This window comes from Lucilia sericata, unplaced genomic scaffold (assembly GCF_015586225.1).
Source record: "Lucilia sericata isolate MDLA Ls3-8-SP2 unplaced genomic scaffold, ASM1558622v1 Contig000368F_arrow, whole genome shotgun sequence".
Taxonomy (NCBI): Eukaryota; Metazoa; Arthropoda; class Insecta; order Diptera; family Calliphoridae; genus Lucilia; species Lucilia sericata.
Window position 1 is genome coordinate 319,659 of NW_023994387.1, and position 26,075 is coordinate 345,733.

The window sequence follows — 26,075 nt, forward strand, 5'->3', positions numbered from 1 at the left end:
CTATAGTTTACACTATAGACCAGTTTTTAGTTCAGGCTATAGATTAGACTACAGACCAGTGTATAGTTTATACTATATACATGTATATAGTTTAAAATATATAGCAATTTATAGTTTAGAGACTAGACTAGTATATAGTTTACACTATAGGCCAGTCTATAGATTAGACTATAGACCAGTGTATAGGGTATACTATATACATGTATATAGTTTAGAATATAGATCAGTGTATAGTTTAGAGACTAAACTAGTATATAGTTTACACTATACGCCAGTCTATAAATTAGACTATAGACCAGACTAAAGTTTATTCTGTAGATCAGTCTATAGTTTAGACTATAACCAGTCTATAGTTAGATCAGTTTATAGTTTATACTATAGGCCACTCTACATATTAGACTGTAGACCAGTCTGTAGATTAGACTATAGGCCAATATATAGTTTAGACTATAGACCAGACCTGTTTATAGTTTAGACTATAGATCAGTTTATAGTTTAGACTATAGACCAGTTTACAGTTTAGACTATAGACCAATATATAGATTAGACTATAGGCCAGCCTATAGATTAAACTATAGGCCAATCTATAGTTTAGACTATAGACCCGTCTATGGATTATGATATTGACCAGTATATAATCTAAACTATACACCCATCTACAGTTTAGATTATAAAGATGTCTCTGGACATTTTATAGTATAGTCTATATACTAGTGAATTTTTTATATATACCCGTATTCAGTAGACTATAGACCAGCCTGAAGACTAGACTATAGATCAGTCTATAGATTAGACTATAGACCAGTCTATAGATTAGACTATAGACCAGTTTATAGATAAGACTATAGACCAGTCTATAGATTAGACTATAGACCAGTTTATAGATAAGACTATAGACCAGTCTATAAATTAGACTATAGACCAGTCTATAGGTTAGACTATAGACCAGTCTATAGTTTAGACTATAGACCAATCTATAGGTTAGACTATAGACCAATCTATAGTTCAGACTATAGTTGTAATAGTTCGACTGTATCAAGTTGTTGCTAAGTTGATAAACTTTGGCCCTGAAAGATTCGGATCGTTCCGGAGTGAAGATCCAATTGTCATGGGAACGAACCAGTCTATAGTCAAAACTATATGTTGATTTTAACGTTCCTGAACATTTCTCATACATATATAAGTAAACAGTTTGTTTTTTTTCTATTTAGACATACAACAAGTTCATGAATATGAGATAAAACTCATGTATCATTTGTTTCTAAATTTTATTCGAACTTATTCATTATAAAATTAAAATATACTATATAAAAAATCTCGAGGTTTAAGGGGATTTTTGCAACACCTCAATAGAATGACAAAGTGATGCTATTGTTCATTCAAAATCTATTTAAAAAGAACTAATTTGTTTGTAAACAGTTGACATCTAGAAAAAAAATCTATGCTGAATATTAAGAAATTTTCACAGTAATTTTTTTTATTTTTAAATTTATCTAAAATAAAATCCTAATTCATTCATTCATTAATTCTTTCGTTGACTTATATGGCTTGTTTTACCTTTAATGTTTTTGGGTTTTTTTTTTTTATAAAATTAAACTGAAAATCAAATATTTTTCTTAGAAACGTGTATGAGGTGCTGCAGTGTGTTATTTTTCAAAAAATTTATTTATTATCTAAAATTAAAAAATTAATGTGCCAGCTTTGCTATTTTTATATGACAAACGATTTTTTATTTTTTTGCATAAAAAAAGAGATTAATAATACATATAGCTTTAAAAATATTTGTTTTCTTTATAATATTAAATTTTGTATACGTTATTTTCCCCAAAAAAATGTTACCTTTTGCCTCTTTTATTTTATATGTTTTTCTTAATTTTCGTAGCTATTTGTTATAATTTTCAGCAGCTTGTTGTTTTAAAATTAGAACAATTAATCGCTTCATTAATAATAAAAAAAGTTATTAATCAAAATGTCTTAAGCATAATTCCAAAAAGTAGTCATTGTTATATTTTTCTTTAAAGTTTATTTTGTTTTATAGTTAATTTGTAATAATTCAAAAATATATTGATATTATTTATCATATTTTTATTACCTTGAGTTTTATAGGTTTAAAACTGCTGAACTATTTATACCTTATTTTTTTTATAGATTTTTATGTTAATTATCAAAAATTTTTGCAATTTTTAAATATGTTTGATTTGAATCAATTATAAATGTATAGAAATTACCATTGAAATGTTTGTATCGTGTAGAAAAATTTTACACATTTGTCTATTTGTATCGCTCAATCAAATTAGGGTGTTGCTATGATGATAATACCCTTTAGGTGCTATAGTATTCAAAGGGGTATTTTATGTATTGTTTATAGTTTGTAACAAAAAAGGGAATCTGCAAATAAAAATATATTTTTTTTTGATTATAATCAAGATGTTCTTCGTCTAAATCCTTTTTAAAATAAATGTTTTGTTAATTAACTAGCCAGTTTGAGTTACTGGCTCCAAACTGTTAATGATCTTTTTAGTGAGTAAACTGATGCGCTATCTGTCGGATACATTTTAAAACTATATAGGAACACTCCTCACGAACCGTAACAGAAACCCATGATGATTTAACAATGTGTGTTTATTGCTATGTTGGTTATGATTCATGGTCCCAGATATCTAACGGATTGGATGTATGTATGTTGGTAGAATTGCACGGTCCGAAGTTACCAGATATCTTTCGCATGACAAATGACAATTATAAATTGTTAGCAACAGGTAAATTGTCAGTTCAGACGATTGTAGGAAAATTGGCGTGGCAATTTAATGTGTTTACACGATTGTCTAGTTCTGTTGTAGTTCTGTTGTAGTTCTGTTGTAGTTCTGTTGTAGTTCTGTTCTAGTTCTGTTCTAGTTCTGTTGTAGTTCTGTTCTAGTTCTGTTCTAGGTCTGTTCTAGTTCCGTTCTAGTTGTGTTCTAGTTGTGTTTCTAGTTCTGTTCTAGTTCTGTTTTATCTGTTCTAGTTCTGTTCTAGTTCTGTTCTAGTTCTGTTCTAGTTCTGTTCTAGTTCTGTTCTAGTTCTGTTCTAGTTCTGTTCTAGTTCTGTTCTAGTTCTGTTCTAGTTCTGTTCTAGTTCTGTTCTAGTTCTGTTCTAGTTCTGTTCTAGTTCTGTTCTAGTTCTGTTCTAGTTCTGTTCTAGTTCTGTTCTAGTTCTGTTCTAGTTCTAGTTCTGTTCTAGTTCTGTTCTAGTTCTGTTCTAGTTCTGTTCTAGTTCTGTTCTAGTTCTGTTCTAGTTCTGTTCTAGTTCTGTTCTAGTTCTGTTCTAGTTCTGTTCTAGTTCTGTTCTAGTTCTGTTCTAGTTCTGTTCTAGTTCTGTTCTAGTTCTGTTCTAGTTCTGTTCTAGTTCTGTTCTAGTTCTGTTCTAGTTCTGTTCTAGTTCTGTTCTAGTTCTGTTCTAGTTCTGTTGTAGTTCTGTTCTAGTTCTGTTCTAGTTCTGTTCTAGTTCTGTTCTAGTTCTGTTCTAGTTCTGTTCTAGGTCTGTTCTAGTTCTGTTCTAATTCTGTTCTAGTTCTGTTCTAGTTCTGTTCTAGTTCTGTTCTAGTTCTGTTCTAGGTCTGTTCTAGTTCTGTTCTAGTTCTGTTGTAGTTCTGTTCTAGTTCTGTTCTAGTTCTGTTGTAGTTCTGTTCTAGTTCTGTTCTAGTTCTGTTCTAGTTCTGTTCTAGTTCTGTTCTAGTTCTGTTCTAGTTCTGTTCTAGTTCTGTTTAGTTCTGTTGTAGTTCTGTTGTAGTTCTGTTGTAGTTCTGTTGTAGTTCTGTTCTAGTTCTGTTCTAGTTCTGTTCTAGTTCTGTTCTAGTTCTGTTCTAGTTCTGTTCTAGTTCTGTTCTAGTTCTGTTCTAGTCTAGTCTAGTCTAGTTCTGTTCTAGTTCTGTTCTAGTTCTGTTCTAGTTCTGTTCTAGTTCTGTTCTAGTTCTGTTCTAGTTCTGTTCTAGTTCTGTTCTAGTTCTGTTCTAGTTCTGTTCTAGTTCTGTTCTAGTTCTGTTCTAGTTCTGTTCTAGTTCTGTTCTAGTTCTGTTCTAGTTCTGTTCTAGTTCTGTTCTAGTTCTGTTCTAGTTCTGTTCTAGTTCTGTTCTAGTTCTGTTCTAGTTCTGTTCTAGTTCTGTTCTAGTTCTGTTCTAGTTCTGTTCTAGTTCTGTTCTAGTTCTGTTCTAGTTCTGTTCTAGTTCTGTTCTAGTTCTGTTCTAGTTCTGTTCTAGTTCTGTTCTAGTTCTGTTCTAGTTCTGTTCTAGTTCTGTTCTAGTTCTGTTCTAGTTCTGTTCTAGTTCTGTTCTAGTTCTGTTCTAGTTCTGTTCTAGTTCTGTTCTAGTTCTGTTCTAGTTCTGTTCTAGTTCTGTTCTAGTTCTTCTAGTTCTGTTCTAGTTCTGTTCTAGTTCTGTTCTAGTTCTGTTCTAGTTCTGTTCTAGTTCTGTTCTAGTTCTGTTCTAGTTCTGTTCTAGTTCTGTTCTAGTTCTGTTCTAGTTCTGTTCTAGTTCTGTTCTAGTTCTGTTCTAGTGTCTAGTTCTGTTCTAGTTCTGTTCTAGTTCTGTTCTAGTTCTGTTCTAGTTCTGTTCTAGTTCTGTTCTAGTTCTGTTCTAGTTCTGTTCTAGTTCTGTTCTAGTTCTGTTCTAGTTCTGTTCTAGTTCTGTTCTATTTCTGTTCTCGTTCTGTTCTAGTTCTGTTCTAGTTCTGTTCTAGTTCTGTTCTAGTTCTGTTCTAGTTTGTTCTAGTTCTGTTCTAGTTCTGTTCTAGTTCTGTTCTAGTTCTGTTCTAGTTCTGTTCTAGTTCTGTTCTAGTTCTGTAGTTCTGTTCTAGTTCTGTTCTAGTTCTGTTCTAGTTCTGTTCTAGTTCTGTTCTAGTTCTGTTCTAGTTCTGTTCTAGTTCTGTTTAGTTCTGTTCTAGTTCTGTTCTAGTTCTGTTCTAGTTCTGTTCTAGTTCTGTTCTAGTTCTGTTTTAGTTCTGTTCTAGTTCTGTTCTAGTTCAGTTCTAGTTCAGTTCTAGTTCTGTTCTAGTTCTGTTCTAGTTCAGTTCTAGTTCTGTTCTAGTTCTGTTGTAGTTCTGTTGTAGTTCTGTTGTAGTTCTGTTGTAGTTCTGTTGTAGTTCTGTTGTAGTTCTGTTGTAGTTCTGTTGTAGTTCTGTTCTAGTTCTGTTCTAGTTCTGTTTTAGTTCTGTTTTAGTTCTGTTTTAGTTCTGTTCTAGTTCTGTTCTAGTTCTGTTCTAGTCTAGTTCTAGTTCTGTTCTAGTTCTGTTCTAGTTCTGTTCTAGTACTGTTCTAGTACTGTTCTAGTTCTGTTCCAGTTCTGTTCTAGTTCTGTTCTAGTTCTGTTCTAGTACTGTTCTAGTACTGTTCTAGTTCTGTTCTAGTTCTGTTCCAGTTCTGTTCTAGTTCTGTTCTAGTTCTGTTCCAGTTATGTTCTAGTTCTATTCTAGTTCTATTCTAGTGCTGTTCTAGTTCTCTTCTAGTTCTGTTTTTTTCTAGTTCTGTTCTGTTCTAGTTCTATTTTTTTCTAGTTCTGTCAGAATATTATTGTTTTACAATGCACTGACAATGATTTCTCTGACATTTTCGGAACATTTGTCTGACAAGATTGTATGATCTAATAAAAGTGTATACATAGCTTAAGATTATATGATTTCAGCATTGATATAGAATAGGTAGAAGTGCAAAAATTATTCGACCCATTCCGCCACCATAAATATCACACAAAATTATTTTCCTTGTCATACATTTTTGTGATGACAATAAATTGTATTTTCTTCATTATATCGAAGCAAAGCAAAAAAAACATCTTCAACATCACACATTTAATTTATTTCTTCTTCTCGAAATTTTTATGATAATTTCACGGGAAAATTGCTCATAATAATTCGTGTTCGCGTTGTCTCTATCATAATTCTGTTGGGTGTGAGTGAGTGTTGCTGGTTGCCGATGTGGGTAATGGTGATGATGGTGGCCTTTATATTTTACCTCTTCTGTCAAATCTTTAAATCAAATTTATACAATTCTTATAAAGTGAATTGTTTTCGGTTTTTAGCGTTGTTCATGGTGTTGCTTGGTTATTTTGTGGTTTATTTCGTAAAATTAAATAAATAGAATTAGCAGAAATATATGTACAAGAAGACGAAGAAGGCAAAAATCCTATTGGCGCCAATACGTTAAAATATGAAAAGTAAAAGTGTTGAAAAATACACAAAAATAAAACAGAAAATACAAAAGAGATATATATAGATACATATTTATATGTGAGATACTATTTAAGTATGAATTGTAGCGGTGTGAATAATAAATAATTAAAGGGTTTAACCAAAAGAGGTGTTATTTTGTTTTATCTCATAGTTAATCAAAATTGACAGCAGTCTAATTATTATTTTTAATTTGAAATATCTATAAATAGTAAATTACAGCTGAATTGTTAAAAGCTCTCACAACTTCTTTATTCTGACATTTAACTGTCAGATAAAAATATTCCACAAAATCTCGCATTCTAGTTGTCATTCTCTTTTTCAACACCCTGTCAATATTTCGGCAAAACATTTTTTGATTGTATTAACTTGTGTACGCCACTAATCTATTGTATTTTATTGTTTTGTATTGTGTGAATTTAACACAAAAATTATATTGTTCATACATAAAAAATTGTGTGTTGTCCACACGCAATATTATTAATAAAATTTATGATTTAAAATTTTTAAAAAATGAAATAATTTGTATGAAATCTTAAATCTTTTACCACAAAAACACAGGCAGTAGTCAGTCAGTCATCCAGTTTGCCAGTCAACTTGATGACATTGTACACATGATTTCTTCTTGTTGTTGTTTTATTTTAAGTATTTAAAATTGTTATTTTTTATTATTATTATTATTTTATATATTGTAAATATTTGTGTAATATTATTTTTTTATATTTTCTTAATGATTTTGTTTTTACAAAAAAAATATATAGTTGTACCCCTGCATACTTGTGTATGTCGTCTCTTTTCATGCTCCATAAATTTTGTGGACCCGTAAAAGACCCTCAACAAGATTATTAACCACTCAACCTGAAACATTAGGTCAAAGACTGTTTTGTTTGTTGTTGTTATTGTCAATACCGTGTAAACAGCTACACTTCCACTAGTTGTTGCCTGTTGCTGTGTGATGGTTGCCTCACTGTTGTAGCTTTTGTTTGCTGCTGATCGTCGAAAAGTATATATTTTTTGTTCAAGTTGATCCAACTTTAAAGGTCAAATTTATCATAATTTTTTGATGAAATAAAATATTATAATAAAACAAATTTTTGTCACACTTAAGTAGTTGTAGAAGTACTTTTCGTGGAAAAAAATGTGGATTAATTGAAATAATCAAAATATTTCCATTAAGATGACATAAATTTTATTAATTTTTTTGACTTTTAATGGGTTTGCAATTAAAAATACATATTGTTAGCATTTATAAATTTATTTCATTTATTGACTTATTTAGCAGTAAATCTTTTTTGTATCTAAAGTTTGGCTTCGTACCTTTCAAAACGATTGATTAGAAGTTTTTAATTCGGGATGTATGTACGTTTCAGAAGGACTTAAAGTTCCAGTTCTGTTGTAGTTCAGTTCTAGTTCTGTTTTAGTTCTGTTCTAGTTTGTCTAGTTTTGTTCTAGTTCTATTCTAGTTCTGTTCTAGTTCTGTTCTAGTTCTGTTCTAGTTCTGTTCTAGTTCTGTTCTAGTTCTGTTCTAGTTCTGTTCTAGTTCTGTTCTAGTTCTGTTCTAGTTCTGATCTAGTTTCTGTTCTAGTTCTGTTCTAGTTCTGTTCTAGTTCGTTCTAGTGTTCTAGTTCTGTTCTAGTCTGTTCTAGTTCTGTTCTAGTCTGTTCTAGTTCTGTTCTAGTTCTGTTCTAGTTCTAGTCTGTTCTAGTTCTAGCTTCTAGTTCTGTTCTAGTTCTGTTCTAGTTCTGTTCGTTCTAGTTCTGTTCTAGTTTTGTTCTAGTTCTGTTCTAGTTCTGGTTCTAGTTCTGTTTCTAGTTATGTTCTAGTTCTGTTCTAGTTCTGTTCTAGTTCTGTTCTAGTTCTAGTTCTGTTCTAGTTCTAGTTCTAGTTCTAGTTCTGTTCTAGTTCTAGTCTGTTCTAGTTCTGTTCTACTTCTGTTCTAGTTCTGTTCTAGTTCTGTTCTAGTTCTGTTCTAGTTCGGTTCTAGTTCTGTTCTAGTTCTGTTCTGCTAGTTCTGTTTTGTTCTAGTTCTGTTCTAGGTTCTGTTTCTAGTTCTGTTCTTTCTGTTCTAGTTCGGTTCTAGTTCTGTTCTAGTTCTGTTCTAGTTCTGTTTAGTTCTGTTCTAGTTCTGTTCTAGTTTCTGTTCTAGTTCTGTTCTAGTTCTGTTCTAGTTCTGTTCTAGTTCTTTATAGTTCTGTTCTAGTTCTGTTCTAGTTCTGTTCTAGTTCTGTTCTAGTTCTGTTCTAGTTCTGTTCTAGTTCTGTTCTAGTTCTGTTCTAGTTCTGTTCTAGTTCTGTTCTAGTTCTTTCTAGTTCTGTTCTAGTTCTGTTCTAGTTCTGTTCTAGTTTCTGTTCTAGTTCTGTTCTAGTTCTGTCTAGTTCTGTTCTAGTTCTGTTCTAGTTCTGTTCTAGTTCTGTTCTAGTTCTGTTCTAGTTCTGTTCTAGTTCTGTTCTAGTTCTGTTCTAGTTCTGTTCTAGTTCTGTTCTAGTTCTGTTCTAGTTCTGTTCTAGTTCTGTTCTAGTTCTGTTCTAGTTCTGTTCTAGTTCTGTTCTAGTTCTGTTTCTAGTTCTGTTCTAGTTCTGTTCTAGTTCTGTTCTAGTTCTGTTCTAGTTCTGTTCTAGTTCTGTTCTAGTTCTGTTCTAGTTCTGTTCTAGTTCTGTTCTAGTTCTGTTCTAGTTCTGTTCTAGTTCTGTTCTAGTTCTGTTCTAGTTCTGTTCTAGTTCTGTTCTAGTTCTGTTCTAGTTCTGTTCTAGTTCTGTTCTAGTTCTGTTCTAGTTCTGTTCTAGTTCTGTTCTAGTTTCTGTTCTAGTTCTGTTCTAGTTCTGTTCTAGTTCTGTTCTAGTTCTGTTCTAGTTCTGTTCTAGTTCTGTTCTAGTTCTGTTCTAGTTCTGTTCTAGTTCTGTTCTAGTTCTGTTCTAGTTCCTGTTCTAGTCTGTTCTAGTTCTGTTCTAGTTCTGTTCTAGGTCTGTTCTAGTTTCTGTTCTAGTTCTGTTCTAGTTCTGTTCTAGTTCTGTTCTAGTTCTGTTCTAGTGCTGTTTCTATTTGTTCTGTTCTAGTTCTGTTCTAGTTTCTGCTCTAGTTCTGTTCTAGGTTCTGTTTCTAGTTCTGTTCTAGTTCTGTTCTAGTTTCTGTTCTAGTTCTGTTCTAGTTCTGTTCTAGTTCTGTTCTAGTTCTGTTCTAGTTCTGTTCTAGTTCTGTTCTAGTTCTGTTCGAGTTCTGTTCTAGTTCTGTTCTAGTTCTGTTCTAGTTCTGTTCTAGTTCTGTTCTGTTCTGTCTGTCTAGTTCTGTTCTAATCTGTTCTAGATCTGTTCTAGTTCTGTTCTAGTTCTGTTCTAGTTCTGTTCTAATTCTATTCTGTTTTAAAAAATTTCACTTGTTTCTAAAAAGTTTTACCACTTTACTAATAAATTTTCTTAATTTGCAAATTCCTTTAAATTTTTCTTTAATTTGATATGAATGACTTTTTTATTACCACACTCTGCTTCCATACACATAAATTATTTTACCTTTGAAATCACATGGCAACCATTAATTAATTAATACTCACTCTAAAGAATCCATTTAAAAATGTTTAAAAAAATAAACAAATTTTCTTTTTATTTTCATAACATATTTTAATAAACTTGCATGGTAAATAGTTTAACACCTGTTTGATTTTACCAAAAAAATTTAAAGCTTTTAATGAAATACATCTTAATTATTAAAAAATATATGTTTATACATTGCGTTAAAATGTTTAAAACTACTGAGGTTGGGCAACTGGAAAAAAATCTTTTGATGTTTACAAACATTTAGTGGGTGATAAAAATAAGTACTGAGAATTCATTTAATTTAATTCCTGGTTGCCATTATTATTAAAGTGTTAATTGAGGTAATGCATTTGTTATGACTTATTAAAGACTCGACGAATAAATTGCAATATATTTTTTCAATATTTATGGCCAAGTATTATAAATATTTAAAATAATGTCTTAATAAGAATTTCTTTTTCTTTATTACAACATGTTGTAGTTTGCTGGAAAATTGTTTAAATTATTTGTTTTCTTTTTTTTGCAGTATATTGGGTCCACCAGCTTTAAAACAGTCGGCCGCCATGAAAGATGGTCTTACGCACAATGCTAGACCAATTTATAATTATTCCATGCGTGGTGTGGTGACTTGCTTTACGGGCATACGCAAAAAAGATGAATTGGTAAGTTGTATTTTTTAAATTAATATTCCTGTGCTATAAATATTTAAAATTTGTATTTTATTTTAGACAAAATTAGTAAATTTAATACATTCTATGGGTGGCTGTATACGCAAAGATATGAATTCCAAAATTACACAATTTAATTAGTACCCATAGTGGTGGTGATAAATATCAGTAAGTATTTCAAATTGATTGATAGAACTAAACGACTTTGGCTTTTTGACTGCTCTAATGTTTATTAAAAGGTGTCTCTCTGTTCTTGTAATAAACAGTTCTACTTCAGTTCTAGTTCAATTCTAGTTCAGTTCTAGTTTAGTTCTAGTTCAGTTCTAGTTCAGTTCTAGTCTAGTTCAGTTCTAGTTCAGTTCTAGTTCAGTTCTAGTTCAGTTCTAGTTCAGTTCTAGTTCAGTTCTAGTTCAGTTCTAGTTCAGTTCTAGTTCAGTTCTAGTTCAGTTCTAGTTCAGTTCTAGTTCAGTTCTAGTTCAGTTCTAGTTCAGTTCTAGTTCAGTTCTAGTTCAGTTCTAGTTCAGTTCTAGTTCAGTTCTAGTTCAGTTCTAGTTCAGTTCTAGTTCAGTTCTAGTTCAGTTCTAGTTCAGTTCTAGTTCAGTTCTAGTTCAGTTCTAGTTCAGTTCTAGTTCAGTTTCTAGTTCAGTTCTAGTTCAGTTCTAGTTCAGTTCTAGTTCAGTTCTAGTTCAGTTCTAGTTCAGTTCTATTCAGTTCTAGTCAGTTCTGTTAAGTTCTAGTTCAGTTTTAGTTCAGTTCTAGTTTCAGTTTCTAGTTCAGTTTCGTTAGTTCTAGTTCTAGTTCCTAGTTCATTCTAGTTCAGTTCTTAGTTTCAGTTCTAGCTTCAGTTCTAGTTCAGTTCTAGTTCAGTTCTAGTTTCAGTTCTAGTTCAGTTCTAGTTCAGTTCTAGTTCAGTTCTAGTTTCAGTTCTTAGTTCAGTTCTAGTTTCAGTTTCTAGTTCCAGTTCTAGCTTCGTTCTCGTTCAGTTCTAGTTCAGTTCTAGTCAGTTTCAGTTCTAGTTTCTAGTTCAGTTTCTAGTTCAGTTCTAGTTCAGTTCTAGTTCCGTTCTAGTTCAGTTCTAGTTCAGTCTAGTTCAGTTCTAGTTCAGTTCCAGTTCAGTTCCAGTTCAGTTCTTTTGCAATTTCTTTCTAATTTATAAATATTTTAAAATGTGTACTTTTCTTTTAACAAATAGGTATGCCAAAACATTTCGCTTAACAGTAGTAAGACCTGCCTGGGTCTATGCTGCCTGGGAACGTAAAAATGATATTGATTTCAAAGCCACAACGGAAGAGTTTTCCAAAGATCATCGTTTAAAAGCATTCGAGGGACAGAAAATATGTTTCTTTGGCTTTCCCGTCGATGAACATCAACACATGATTGATGTTTTGAAAAGTAATGGCGGAGTGCCAGCAGAATTAGACGATCCCGAGTGTTCACATGTTGTGAGTTTTTAAAAATCTTAAACAAATATTACAATGCACATATTTTTTTGCACACTAACTTATTTTTTACGTTTTTTTATTTGTGTTTTATATGTTTATTTTAAATTAATATTAAAACAAAATAATTCTAAAATTTTTACAGGTCATGCCTAATACGGGTGGTTACTTTTCAGAAACTCTTGCTAATAACTCTAATACTAATACTAACAATAATAACAATTCAAAAATTCTTTCTAATACTAATCAAACTCCTCAGAAAACTATTAACAATAATCCCTTAGATACTAACGCCATGGAAGTTGATGATGAAGATGAATTAGAAAAGAATAATGTTAATGAAATAACTAATAAAAATGAGCAGCAGAATGAGGACGGCGACGATGATGATGATGATCATTTTGATGAAAGACTAGTAGTGGATTATGAGGGCAATTTGAAACAGGATGCTAATGAAGACGATTTAGTAAATGATTTAATTTTACCCTATAACGAAGAGGACTTAGATAGTTTATGTACAAAACCTCAAGTTATTGATTCTCACGCCAGTACTCCCAAATCTTCCAAGTCCTCTAATAAAAAACTTATACAACTACTTAACGAAGCTCCCAAATTGGATGGTAAAATTTTAAACAATGAATCAACCAATGATTTTCAACAGAATACCAATATATCGCCCATATACGGTGGCCCAACTATAACTTGTTTAAACAATGAACAAAAGCCAGAGAGCATGAACAAAATGGATAATTGTGCTCCCTTAGAAATGGAGGCCGATGACGATTTAGATAACGAAGCCGACTTGGAAGATGCTCAATCGGATTTAAAGCGTAAGCGTGAAAGTTTTGATAGTGTCTCTTTAATGTCGGTGGAATCTTTCGTTTTGCCCACCAGCACTAAGAAACCCAAATTGTTGCGCACTGGCTCCATAACAAGATCTATTAAACGTTCCATGAGTTTTGTGGCGGTACGCACACCCATTGCCAAAATGTTAAGACCAAGACGCAGTTCAGTAGCTCTTGATTCAGCCCCTAATGATGACAATACTGAAGATAATAATGAAAATGCCGATGATTCGATATGCTCTATTGCCTCGGTGGAAACCACATTTAACGAGTCCATACGCAAACCTGTAAAAGAGAAATTCCGCAGTTTAAGAAATCGCATAACACGCAGCAGTAGCCGCAAAGAGAAATATGTTTTAAATGCTACCTCCAAATCACCGGAAAAAGATAGTGTCGATTGTCTTAATGAAAAAGAAGACTTTAAGACACCAAAGGCACCCTCTAAATTTGCCAACGCTACATGCTCATCAGCACCACGCTCTCTTTTAAGATGCAACTCATCTGCCACCAAATCTTCAACATCTACAACTTCCAATTTGTGTAATAAATCTCTTAATTTAACCCTCAATGATTTACCCTCCTCCTCCTCTTCCTCGAATTCTACTACTTGTCCTTCACAACTTCTATCCAATGTTAGTAAAAATATTGCTGATGTAGCTTGTGTTAATAATACTGTTATTAAATCTTTTTCTACTACTACCACTACTTCTACCACTTCCTCTACTTCCACTTTTATTGCTTGTACTAACCCAACAACTGCTTTACCCTCAAGTAACCAATCATTGCAAATCACAAATCATCATCAATCAAATGTCAATCATAATATGCTAAATGTGGACATGATTTGTCCTGCTGTTAGTAATAATGAACTTGTTGCTGCAGCTGTTAATACCAATAGTGGTGCTCATATTCAAACGGTACTTAAACAAAATTTCTTTTTTTTATATTTTTTTTTGTTATAAACAAAAAAATTCGAACAACATTGAAAAGAAAAATCAGTTGCAAGCAAAAGTTTGTGTATTTATTTGAATGAGTTTGATTTCACTGTTAGTGATTAAGATTTTTTATAATTTTCGAACTAAATTTTCATCTTTTTTTTCGTAAATTCCAAATTTTCTTCGATAAAAATCTTTATATTGCGCCATCAAAATGTTCTTTTCAAAGGTTTTATATAATTTTAAATTGGTTAAATCTTTAAGCATTTAAACTGTACTATAGGCTTAAAAACTTTGCCGTTCAAATCCGATTTCAACATAAACTTGAACAAGTCATCTCTAGGAATTTGAAACAAAATACAAATGAAGAAGATTTTGGTACCCTTTACCGAAGAGAGTTTAGAATGTTAATATTAAAAAAAGTCGAGTTTTGATACTCACAGTACTCCTCAATCGCTCTAGTCCTCTAATACTTAGAATGCAAGACACTTTAAAGTTCGAGAAGTTTTAAAACTGAAACTAGACACTAATATCAGTGTTATCGTTAAAAATGGAATAAATTAAACAGTAAATGTCTTTCTTCTTAGTTTAACAATATCAAAACATTCTAATTTTATATAAAATTAGTTGTAACACTTTAAGAAACCTCCTCCGGCCATAACATAACCTAAAAATCTGGTTAACACTAATGTTAATCTTTTGGTATTTACGAAAAATTTTTAGATGATATTTAGATTCCATTTATTAAATCTCTATAAAACAAATATTTATTTTCTTAACAGTGAAATTTTTTTGTTTACAATATGATACCGTTCCATCAATAATAATAACAATTAATTAACAATTGTGTTTTATAAGTTTTGTTTTATTTTTTATTGTAATTTGCAGCGCATTTTTAACATTGTCATTTAAACGAGAAAAAAAAAAATCATAACATTTACATAAATTAAACAATTAAATACTATGGTTACTACTTACTACAACAGCAAACAATAAAACGCTTAGAATTTATTTTTTGAAAGAAATTTAAATATTTAACTTTTACTGTCTAAATGTTTGTTATTTTTGCATTATGTATAAATATTTTATAGATTCACTAGTTTGTGTTTATCTCGCTCTCTCTTTCTTACTTCCCGTTCTTTAAAAATAAGTCTTTTAATATTTTATGGTGATTTGGTGTTTTGTTTTATTTCATTATTTTTTTTTTACAACACAACAACAGCACAATAAATTATTTCTACTCTCTACAAACATTTAATTAAATTAAACAAAAGCAAATTCAGTTAAATTTATTAAATTCTTAAAGTAAAAATGTCTGTCTGTCACCTTTCTTTTAAATTCCTTTTTTTATATAATTTTGTTTGTATTTAAATGTTAAAAATGCCTGGTAAATTACAATTTGCTTTATTAACTTTTTTTTTAATTAATTTATTATTTATTTAAAAAAAAACTGATGTTCAAATAAATATGCAAATTTTTTGTTTTGTTTAAAAAAAACAATATTTGCACAATTGTTTTTTATGTTTAATAAAAAATGCAATTGTTTTCTTTAGATTTTTGTTCTAATTTTTTTCTTGTTAAATTTATATCTAAAAATTGTTTATATTTTAATTATTTTTATGTAAAATAACACAAGAGAAATTGTAACTTATTAATGGCTGAATTTGTATATAAATTGAAGCAAAAAAACAAACAAAAATATATATAATTTAATGTGCTGTTTGTTGATTTTTATAGTTACAATATAATATATTCTCCACCAACGTTTGTTAAAGAAATTTATAATTTTTATTGTAAATTATTTAATTATATTATCTAATTCGATTACTAGATAGAGTTCTAGTTAAATATTTCTTGCAACAAAAATATTTGCAAAAACTAATTTATGGCGTTTTTTTCGATTACCTTATACTATATAAGGCTATATTTTTACAATGTCTCAAAATGTTGTCTTTTTAAGTTTTTTTTGTTGTTATTAGGGACCAAAAAACTTTTTCGATGTAGTATAAAGACGAATTTGTTTGATACTCGTGATTGAGTTAGAACTAAGAACTTTGCAAAAACATTTCATACAGTTTTTTTCGATTGCCTTATGTTTGGCAATATCTTTACAATGTTGCCGCCTCAAAATGTTGCCTTTTTAAGCTATTTTTTCATTAATTAAGTCTGAAAAACTTGTCAAATGAAGACGAATTTGTTTTTACCTTAAATTTAGTTTGTATTCATAAGCGAGACATTTAATTCTGTAAATTAAAGACCCTATTAATGGATTTAATATACAGTATAAATATCCGAATCTGTACTAACGGCAAACAGTCTATTAGATCTCTAATAGATGACGACATGACATACAGACTGGTTTGCGAATGCCGGGAGTCTTTTAACGATCCATTCGAAACTATAACTCCTCCTGGAAGGCGGATTTGGTATTCCCCTCTTTAGCGAAACAGTGAGCTTCAGACTACACGATCAATGTGGCATCTTAAAGCTGAGAATTCAGCTATAAACCTAAACAGACTGGTTTAGAGCTGAACTCTCAGCTACAATGGTCTACAAAACCTGATATTAGATATCTATCTGATCTCTAACTGGTGTCGACACGACATACACAATGGTTCGCGAATGTCGGGGATCTCTTAACGATTCGTTCGAAGCTAGAACTGTGTGAAAAGGCGGATTTGATATTCCCCTCTTTAGCTAAACGGTGAGCTTCAGACTATACAATCAATGTGACATCTTATAACTGAGATTTTAGCCATAAAATGTGCGGTAGACTGGATGATATTAGATTGCTATGTCTGACGTCTCTTGATAAAATGTCAAACTATTGGAACCTAAACCCGGGACATTCAAATGTTCCTGGGAATAAAATAGAGGATGAACTGGCTCCCTCCTAAATGAAAGGAAACTGACACAATAGTTAATGATCCTCGCTCATGATGTTAAACTCTAATACACTATAGGTTCAGATCAGATGCTCAATGAATATGGATATATCTAATATTGACATCATTAAGATAGAGTCGTTCGTTCGTGGCTCAGGATGGTTTAATTTCGAGCAGAACATGGACATGATTTGTGAGTGAGTTGAGACAGGATTCGATTTCGAATAACACAACATGAGCAGCTCATGAACCCAATGGACATCAATAACCTAAACTAATCTAGAATTTCTTCTATTGTCTGAGCTTACTTTCAGACTTATTTACAGTTCTCCTCTGAATTAACGGTAAATGACAAAATTTCAAAATTTTCTGCCTAGTTCTATTAGGAAGAATAAAAACTCTTAAGGAGAAAAGACAAAAGGCAGCTTTTTTGATCAAAGGGCAACATTTTTGCCCATAGGGCAACATTTTTGACCATAGTACATTTATTTCTGAAAAAAATTTTGTTTTCAATACAATAGTTTTGTAATACAAGACATTTTCGGATCAAATTATAAGTAAAGGCAAAATTTTTATTGGAAAAGCAGCACCATTTTTTGGGTGCCTAAAATGTGCAGAAGATGGGCAAAATTTATTCCAATATTTTTAACCTTTATTAAAATTTTATTTTTACAATAAAATTTCGTGGTTTTCTAACAAATTTATTTAAAATTTATCAAAAAAAGGTAACAAAAGCGACATAAAAAGAAAAAATGTAGCCAGCCCTGTTTTCAAATATATTTACACTGACAAAAATATTTTGTAATAAAAAGGGTTAATTGCCCTTTTCAAGACAATTTATTTCAAGGGGCAAAAATAAGGCAACATTTTCAATATTTAACAAATTTAAAAAAAGATATATAATTTATAATTATATCTCTTAAAAACTGGTGGAGGGTATACTCAATTCGGTGCTACTAAATCAGATACATACTTAAATTTATTTGTATGTATTTTTTTCTAAAATTTATTTATAACTTAAACATTGTTTATTTAAAAATTCAAGTGCATGTCATTATTAATTAAATTTTTTATGTTTATTTTTGTTTGTTTTTATTTGTTTGTAGAGCTAAAAAAAATAAATTTAATTATTATTATTTTTTTATTTATAAAAATGTTTAAACTTTTGCAAAGGTTATTTATATTCACAGCCAAAGTATTTTTTTCCTGCAAATTTGTTATTGTTTTTTTTTTGTTTTTTAAGAAACTAACAAAAATCATATTAAAAATTTAACAAATTGTTTAAGCAGAAAATAATAAACGTTTCTCTTGTTTTTTTTTTACATAAAAATTAAGAAAAATTTAAACAATTTTAATTTTTATGATAAACATACAAAAACACACACACTCTTTTATATAATATGTATTAGGAAAAAAAGCAACAACTAAAGAAATTTATGAATGAAATTATACTTGTTTAAAAGAAAATGTTTTAAAACATATAAATAAAAACAAAAGAAAGCACGCAAGCAAGGTCAACTAAATGATTTTTTTCTTTTGAATTTTAATTTTCTGAATTTCTAAGTTAAAATTAGGAAAATTAATTAATTTTAATGTTTTAAGGCGAATTGGAAAACACCTTAAATTTTAAATATTTTCCCGATGATTCAATTTCTCAGTAAAGAATGTAATTATTTAAAAAAATTCTAAAATTTTTTGCAAATTATGTTTTCTTATTAAATTTATTGACAAAAAAGACTTTTACACAAAAATTCTTGTTAATTTCTTAAAAAAATTCTGAAAATTCAGGGAAAAGTTTTAAAAAATTTCAGTTTGTTTTAAACAATATTTAAAACACAATTTTTTTATACAATATATTTAAGAGTGTGTTTGTTTTGTTAAAAAAATCAATTTTATGATTTTGTTTTAATATTTTTAACATAAAAATACAATTATTTTATGAATCTTATGAAAATTCTCTTCATTTAGGTGGTCGATGAACATGCAACACAAGCTAAACCAGAACCCAAAAATCATCGTACTCACATCTTAAAATCTGATTGGTTTTGGTATACCATACAAAATGGTTATGCCGATGAAATGGATTATCTGTTCGGAGATGTAAGTTTTGCTAAAAACAAAACTTTATTATAATTACTAAATATCCTTTTCCTATTTCCAGTACCTTGATAGTATTGCTAATACACCAAATTGTGATCGTCGTGATTCCTTGCCCATCAGTTTTAATAAACGTAAACGTAAGCGTTTCTCACAACGTATACAATTGGAAGGTACACCGCTGGGTTCAGGCAAACGACGTTCATCGGTCTCAGATGCGGGTTTACTATCGGTATCGGGTAGTTTCTTTGATTGTACCACAAGTCCGGATAAATTAGAAAGTGGTAAATTATTAACAGAACCCGAGACATCGGTATGCGAACAGACACCCACAAAGAAATCGTCAATGCGTTTTAATCATTTTATGGATTTCTATAGTACAGAATCGAATTATGTGGGAATATTGGACACGATAGTGAATGTAAGTATTTTAGTTTTTTAATTTATGAAAAAAATTACACAAAAAGCTTTTTTCAAGAAGTGGGTAAACTTTTTTTTGGTAGAAAATGAGAATAATCTGTTCTGGGTTATTGCTTGGTCTTTAGTCTGAACTATCTAGTGTACTTTCTGGACTGTATTCTATTCTTTAGTGTTCACTATAGTCTACTCTACAGTCTGGACTACAGTTTGTCTATAGTCAAGTCTACAGTATTGACTGTAGTCAAGTCGATAGTCTGAATTATAGTCTGTAAGATAGTCTAGTATATAATCTGTACTATAGTCTAGCCTATAGTCTTTACTATATTCAGTGCTAGACAAGTCTATAGTCCAAACTATAGTCAGGTCTATAATCTGCACTATAGTCAAGTCTGTACTATAATCAAGTCTATACTATAGTCAGGTCTATAGTCTTGTACTATAGTCTGTACTATAGTCAAGTCTATAGTCTGTACTATAGACAAATCGTTTGTCAGTACTATAGTCAAGTCTATAGTCAGTACTATAGTAAAGTCTATAGTCTGTACTATAGTTAAGTCTATAGTCTGTACTATAGTCTAGTCTATAGCATGTACTATAGTGTAGTATCTGTGCTATAGTATAGTATCTACTATAGTCTAGTTTATAGCCTATACTATAACCTATAGTCAGGATTATAGTCTATCCTATAGTCTGGTCTATAATCAAGTCTATAGTTTGTACTATAGCCAATAGTCTGGATTATAGTCTGCACTATAGTCTATTCTAATGTCTGAAATATGGTCAAGTCTATATTTTGTACTATAGTGCAGTCTATAGCCTGTACTATAGTCTATACTATAGTCTGTACCTTAGTCTAGTCTATAGCCTGTACTATAGTCTAGTCTTAGCATGTACTGTAGAACTGTGATCTTTTCTATAGTGCCTCATGCTTTGGATCTAACCAACATGGCAACCTCAATAAAAGCTGTTAAAATTATTAAGAAAATCTTTACCAAACCTAGTTCTAACTCTGAACATCCCCTTTCCCCTCTATTTCTTTCCATTTCAGCTCTTTAAAAACCCCCTTGAAGAAATTGCGGAAACCAATGAAGTCCTCCTAAACAAATCCGAAATTCGTGCTATTTTTGGTAATTTTATACCCATACATGAGGTACATCAAAGTATGCTTGAACGTTTGCGTAGCATACACAGTAAATGGACGGAGGATTGTTCAATTGGTGATATAATACTACAACATCGTGATGATTTAATAAAAGCCTACCCACCTTATGTGAATTTCTTTGAACAAATGAAAGAAACCCTTCAACACTGTGATACACAAAATCCACGTTTCCATGCATTTCTTAAGATAAATCAAACAAAACCGGAATGTGGACGACAAAGTCTGCAAGATTTAATGATAAGACCAGTGCAGCGATTACCCAGTATCAGTTTATTATTGAATGACATATTAAAACATACGAATAAAAGTAATCCTGATTATGCAAGATTGGAGGAGGCTCTAAAGGCCATCAAAGAGGTGATGATGCATATAAATGAGGATAAAAGAAAGACAGAATCACGTATGGCCATATTTGATATATTCAATGATATTGAAGGATGTCCGGTAGGTTTTTTTTTAAACAAAGAATTATTATCTTATTATTTATGATTTATTTTTCTTTTTTATTTATAATGTACAGGCCCACTTAGTGTCTTCCAACCGTAATTTCATTTCCCGCTGTGAAGTCACCGAATTGACGGATAATCTTAGTGGCCGTGGTGATAATTTAATGTTGTACTTATTCTCCGACACCATTGAGGTGTGTAAGAAGCGCTCAAGAGGTTTTAATAGCGCCAAATCGCCCAGCACGAATAAATCATTTAAGCACATTAAATTAATATCCTTAAATGCCATACGTTTTGTTATTGACATAACCGATAGTCCACGTGCGTTTGCATTACTTTGTCGCCAGGATAAAGATAAATTGCATTCATTTACCATAAGTGATGAGGAGATTGACAAAGTTGTCTATTTGAAAACGTTGTGCAAACAAATGGCGGAAAATGCCTGCCGTACTGATACTGTAAGTGTTTTTTCTTTCTATCATATTCATTTTATTGATTGATTTCTTTTCTTTCTTGTTTTTTTTTTGTCATATAAAGGATAAAGCTTTACTATGTCGTACTTCTCAAGAATTGGAAGTGGATATTAGTGATGTGAATTTAAGTACATTATCAAAAGCCTTTAAATTGGCGGCACGTACTCGTTTAAAGGTTAGTTATTCTTTAAATTTTTTTGTGTTATTCGTTTCTATTATAAATTGCAGGTGTTTATATTAGACTTTTGTTTAATTTTTGTTTTAAATTTTTATTATTTGTTTATTGTTTTGTTTTTGTGTTTTTATGTTAACATTGACTTTTATTTAATTAAAGAAAATATTTACTCTACCTAGGTCGGGCGCGCATTTTCATTCAACAAAACCCCTTCGAAATTAAAACGCGCTGTTTCCACCATGATGACATCACCGTTTGGTAGCACCAATTCTTTAACACCTGCCTCACAATTAGCCCAAATGCGTTTGGCTAGTTGTACGAATATACATGTAAGTCACTTTTTTAATTTATTAACTTATAAAAAATATTTTGATTTATTTAATTGCAAATAATACCCATATTACCAATAATACAGATTGGACTATATTTTACTCAATAGTCTAGACTATAGTCCATAGTTTAGTCTACAGTCTGGTTAATAGTCTAGTCTATTGTCTGGAATATAGTATAGTCTATAGTCTGGCAATAGTCTACGGTGAAGTCTATAGCCTGGAATATAGTCTAGTCTATAGTCTGGACTATAGTCTAGTCTATAGTCTGGACTATAGTCTAGTCTATAGTCTGGACTATAGTCTAGTCTATAGTCTGGACTATAGTCTAGTCTATAGTCTGGACTATAGTCTAGTCTATAGTCTGGACTATAGTCTAGTCTATAGTCTGGACTATAATCTAGTCTATAGTCTGGACTATAGTCTAGTCTATAGTCTGGACTATAGTCTAGTCTATAGTCTGGACTATAGTCTAGTCTATAGTCTGGACTATAGTCTAGTCTATAGTCTGGACTATAGTCTAGTCTATAGTCTGGACTATAGTCTAGTCTATAGTCTGGACTATAGTCTAGTCTATAGTCTGGACTATAGTCTAGTCTATAGTCTGGACTATAGTCTAGTCTATAGTCTGGACTATAGTCTAGTCTATAGTCTGGACTATAGTCTAGTCTATAGTCTGGACTATAGTCTAGTCTATAGTCTGGACTATAGTCTAGTCTATAGCCTGGACTATAGTCTAGTCTATAGTCTAGTCTATATTCTGGACTATAGTCTAGTCTATAGTCTGGACTATAGTCTAGTCTATAGTCTGGACTATAGTCTATTCTATTATCTGGTCTATAGTCTAGTCTATTGTCTGCTCTATAGTCTAGTCTACTGTCTGAAATATAGTCTAGTCTATTTTCTAGGCAATATGGTCTATAGTCTACTCAATAATCATGTCTATAGTCTGGTCTATATATAGCCTGGACTATAATTTAATCTATAGTCTGGACTATAGTTTAGTCTATAGTCTGGACTATAATCTAGACTATAGGCTGCACTATAATATAGTTTATAGTCTGGACTATAATATAGTTTATAGTCTGGACTATAATATAGTTTATAGTCTGGACTATAATCTAATCAGTATAGTCTGGCCTATAGTCTCGTCTATAGTTTTTACTAAAGTCTAGTCTATAGACTGGACTATAATCTAGTTCATAGCTGTAAAATAATGATTAATAATCGTAATCATTATTAATTAGATTATTTTTATTATAAAGGTGAAATTAATGATTAATTAACGATTATTTTCAATTTTTTTACTTAATTATTGATTACGATTAAAAATAATCTGGGATTAATTGGAATTAATGAAAATAATCAAAAAAAATCAAAATTAATCAAAAAATTAGTTGATTATATTGATTAATTTTGATTATTTTCCATATATTTAGTATAATTTCCTCCCAAAAAAAACTCTACGAAAAATTTAATTATTTTTCCGGTAATCCGCTAAATATTACGGATTTTTTGAGACCCATTTCGAAACGATTGCAGTCGTTTTTTTCTAATATGTTGTACTGAGATCAAGATTTTCAAACGAAATAAACTTGATAAATATTATTGTTTTCAATAAAAAAAGTCACATAATCGAATAGTGTGTAACTTGGAAAACAGTTTTCCATTACACGTAATGTAAAAAGACAGAGAATTGTAGCAAATATATTGAAATTAATCAAAAATAATCGAAATTAATCCTTTAAAATAATCAAATTAATTATTTGATTAATTCTGATTATTTTTGATTATTTTCATTAATTTAAATTAATCCTGATTATTTTTAGATTAATTTTAATTGTAATCAATTAATAATCAGAAATTTTATACCAGAGAATTAAATAATCATTACGATTATTTTTGAAAAATAATTTAATTGATTATTAATCGTAATCAAAATTTTACAGCTATGATCTAGTTTATAGTCTGGACTATAAAATAAGTTATAGTCTGGACTATAATCTAGTCTATAGTCTGGAATATAATCTAGTTTATAGTCTGGACTATAATCTAGTTTATAGTCTGGACTATAATCTAGTCTGTAGTCTAGACTATAGTCTCGTCTATAGTCTGGACTATAGTCTAGTCTATAGTTTGGACTATAGTCTAGTTCAGAATGTAGTCTAGTTATATAATGTCTATTATATATGTCTTTAAAATAGAAAACAATTTTATATATATAATTGAATCAAAACAACAAATTTAAATAATTGAAGTTGTTTGTAGAAACACACACACACATAAGTTATAAGATTTATTACAAAACTTTACAATTTCATAATTTTCTAATTAATATTTCTTATTTTGCCTTGCAGGAAGTTGTTGATGAAGAAAGTTCTGGCTTGCGCAGCAGTTCACCTTCAGCACAGTCAGAAGTATTACCTCCACTATCGGTGCAGCCGACACGTAAAAATAAATCATGTACATTAAATAGTGTGGGACGTATTTAAAGGTAAAAATAACCCAGAACAACAACAAACAGCAGTCATCGTTAGACAAACATTGTCTGCAACTTAAATACTCCTTTTTTAGTATTTTCAATTATATGAAAATATAAGTTACATTTAGCATTATTATAATTAAAATTATTATTATTATTATATAAAACATCATTATCATCATGATCAACTCTCATTGGCGTCCTAGTGTCATTTACTGTAAAGACACTTTAAACTATATTAACAAAAAAATAGAAGAAAGAAAGAAACTTAACGTTTAATATAAACTTTACTGTTTTAACATTTTTCACTTACAAAAAGTACACATTTAGAATTAAAAATTTCTTAATAATTAATTAATTTTTTTTAGTTTGGAAAATAACACAAATTTTTAAAGTATTTAAAATACTAAAATATCGTAATTTCTATTTACGGTAAACGAAATGAAAATGAAAACATAATAAAAGACTTGCTTTTAAATGGTCTTTGTTTTTATGATAAATAGTGCATAATTTGAATTTAATTTTAAAGAATTTTGTAAGGACTCTCTTTAGTTGTTTTTTAAACTTAAATATATATATTAAAATATATTTTTGATTACTAACTTAAACGCTTAAGTGATTTTTGTAATTTTAATTTTGTATAAGTCGCCTAAAACTATTTAAATTGTTGTCACAACTTTTTATTTTAAAATAATTCTATGCTATAGAAACAAAAAAAAAAAAAAAAAAAAAAAAAAAAACAAAAAGAACAACTACACTCCATGCTTATAATTTAAGTCTGCAAAAAAATAAGAAAAAGAAACCTACTGATAGTGGAGTAATCTACATACAAACAAACATCTGCTTAATTTTTCTCATTTAATTTAAACTTTTTGCTATAATGATATTTTTATAAAAATTAAATTCAATTTGATTGTGTCATTAAGAGATTTCCGTTTAAAGCTTTAGCACTAACATAATCATATTTTTAAGTTATACTTAAACTAAATAGGGTTTTGTTAAATGCTAAAGCTATTTACGGCTATTTACTACTTTGTAGGTATTTAGTATTTGTATATAAAAAACATATATTTTTTTACTTTTAATTTCAATATCAATTCATTAACTTACATCTCTTATATTTTAATATGTTTTTTCATTCATATCATGATGCTTTATTGTCTAATTAGAATTTAGTAATATGAAAAAATTACTTAAACTATAAATATTATCATTATTTTTTTATACAAAAATAAATAAACCATTTGCTTATATTTTATATAGATTTGTGGTCAATATAAATTGAAATAATTGTGTCAGTGTTTTCCTTAAATATAATGCAACCGCATGTGTAAATCATTATTTATAATTTTATCTTTAAAATACTAAATACATATTTCCAATGTATAAAGGATATATTCCTAAATATCCTTTTTCCATTTATATTTTGAAAATTGTGTCGCTTATTTTATTTAAAAATTATCCTGTAAGTGGCCTAACAATAATTTGTATAGTAGTAATTATTCAGTATATTTTAAATAATAAAGAAATCAACTATTTTTTATAGTTTAAATCATATGTAACTAATGGTTGTTTCATTTTCATCAAATATTCAAAACAATCATAAAAAAACAGTTCATTTATTTTGGAAACTAGAAGAGATAGAGCCAAAACAACTATAATCTGTGATCACTCTTATTTCCTGTATAAAATTGATTTTATAAGTGAAAACATAAAAGTTCATCTATTTTGGAAACTAGAAGAGATAGAGCCAAAACAATGATAATCTGTGATCACTCTTATTTCCCATATAAAATTGATTTTATAAGTGAAAACATAAAAGTCCATTTATTTTGGAAACTAGAAGAGATAGAGCCAAAACAACGATAATCTGTGATCACTCTTATTTCCTAGCAAAAATCGATTTTATAGGTAAAAACATAAAAGTCCATTTATTTTCGAAACTAGAAGAGATAGGGCCAAAACAATGATAATCTGTGATCACTCTTATTTCCA

At 29.8% G+C, this 26,075-nt stretch overlaps 1 protein-coding gene across 1 annotated transcript in view; it reads left to right on the forward strand.

Moving 5' to 3' along the window:
- LOC119604171 (protein ECT2) overlaps positions 1–24,888 on the forward strand; it is a 55,107-nt gene extending 30,219 nt beyond the window's left edge. Inside the window, 12 exon segments of the mRNA XM_037956645.1 lie at positions 10,251–10,386; positions 10,453–10,521; positions 10,523–10,560; positions 11,585–11,834; positions 11,977–13,593; positions 18,465–18,596; positions 18,658–19,014; positions 20,062–20,619; positions 20,696–21,079; positions 21,159–21,269; positions 21,449–21,598; positions 23,956–24,888. Coding sequence (XP_037812573.1) covers positions 10,251–10,386; positions 10,453–10,521; positions 10,523–10,560; positions 11,585–11,834; positions 11,977–13,593; positions 18,465–18,596; positions 18,658–19,014; positions 20,062–20,619; positions 20,696–21,079; positions 21,159–21,269; positions 21,449–21,598; positions 23,956–24,090 — 3,937 coding nt within the window. The 3' untranslated portion in view covers positions 24,091–24,888.
- Positions 24,889–26,075: the final 1,187 nt, after the last annotated feature.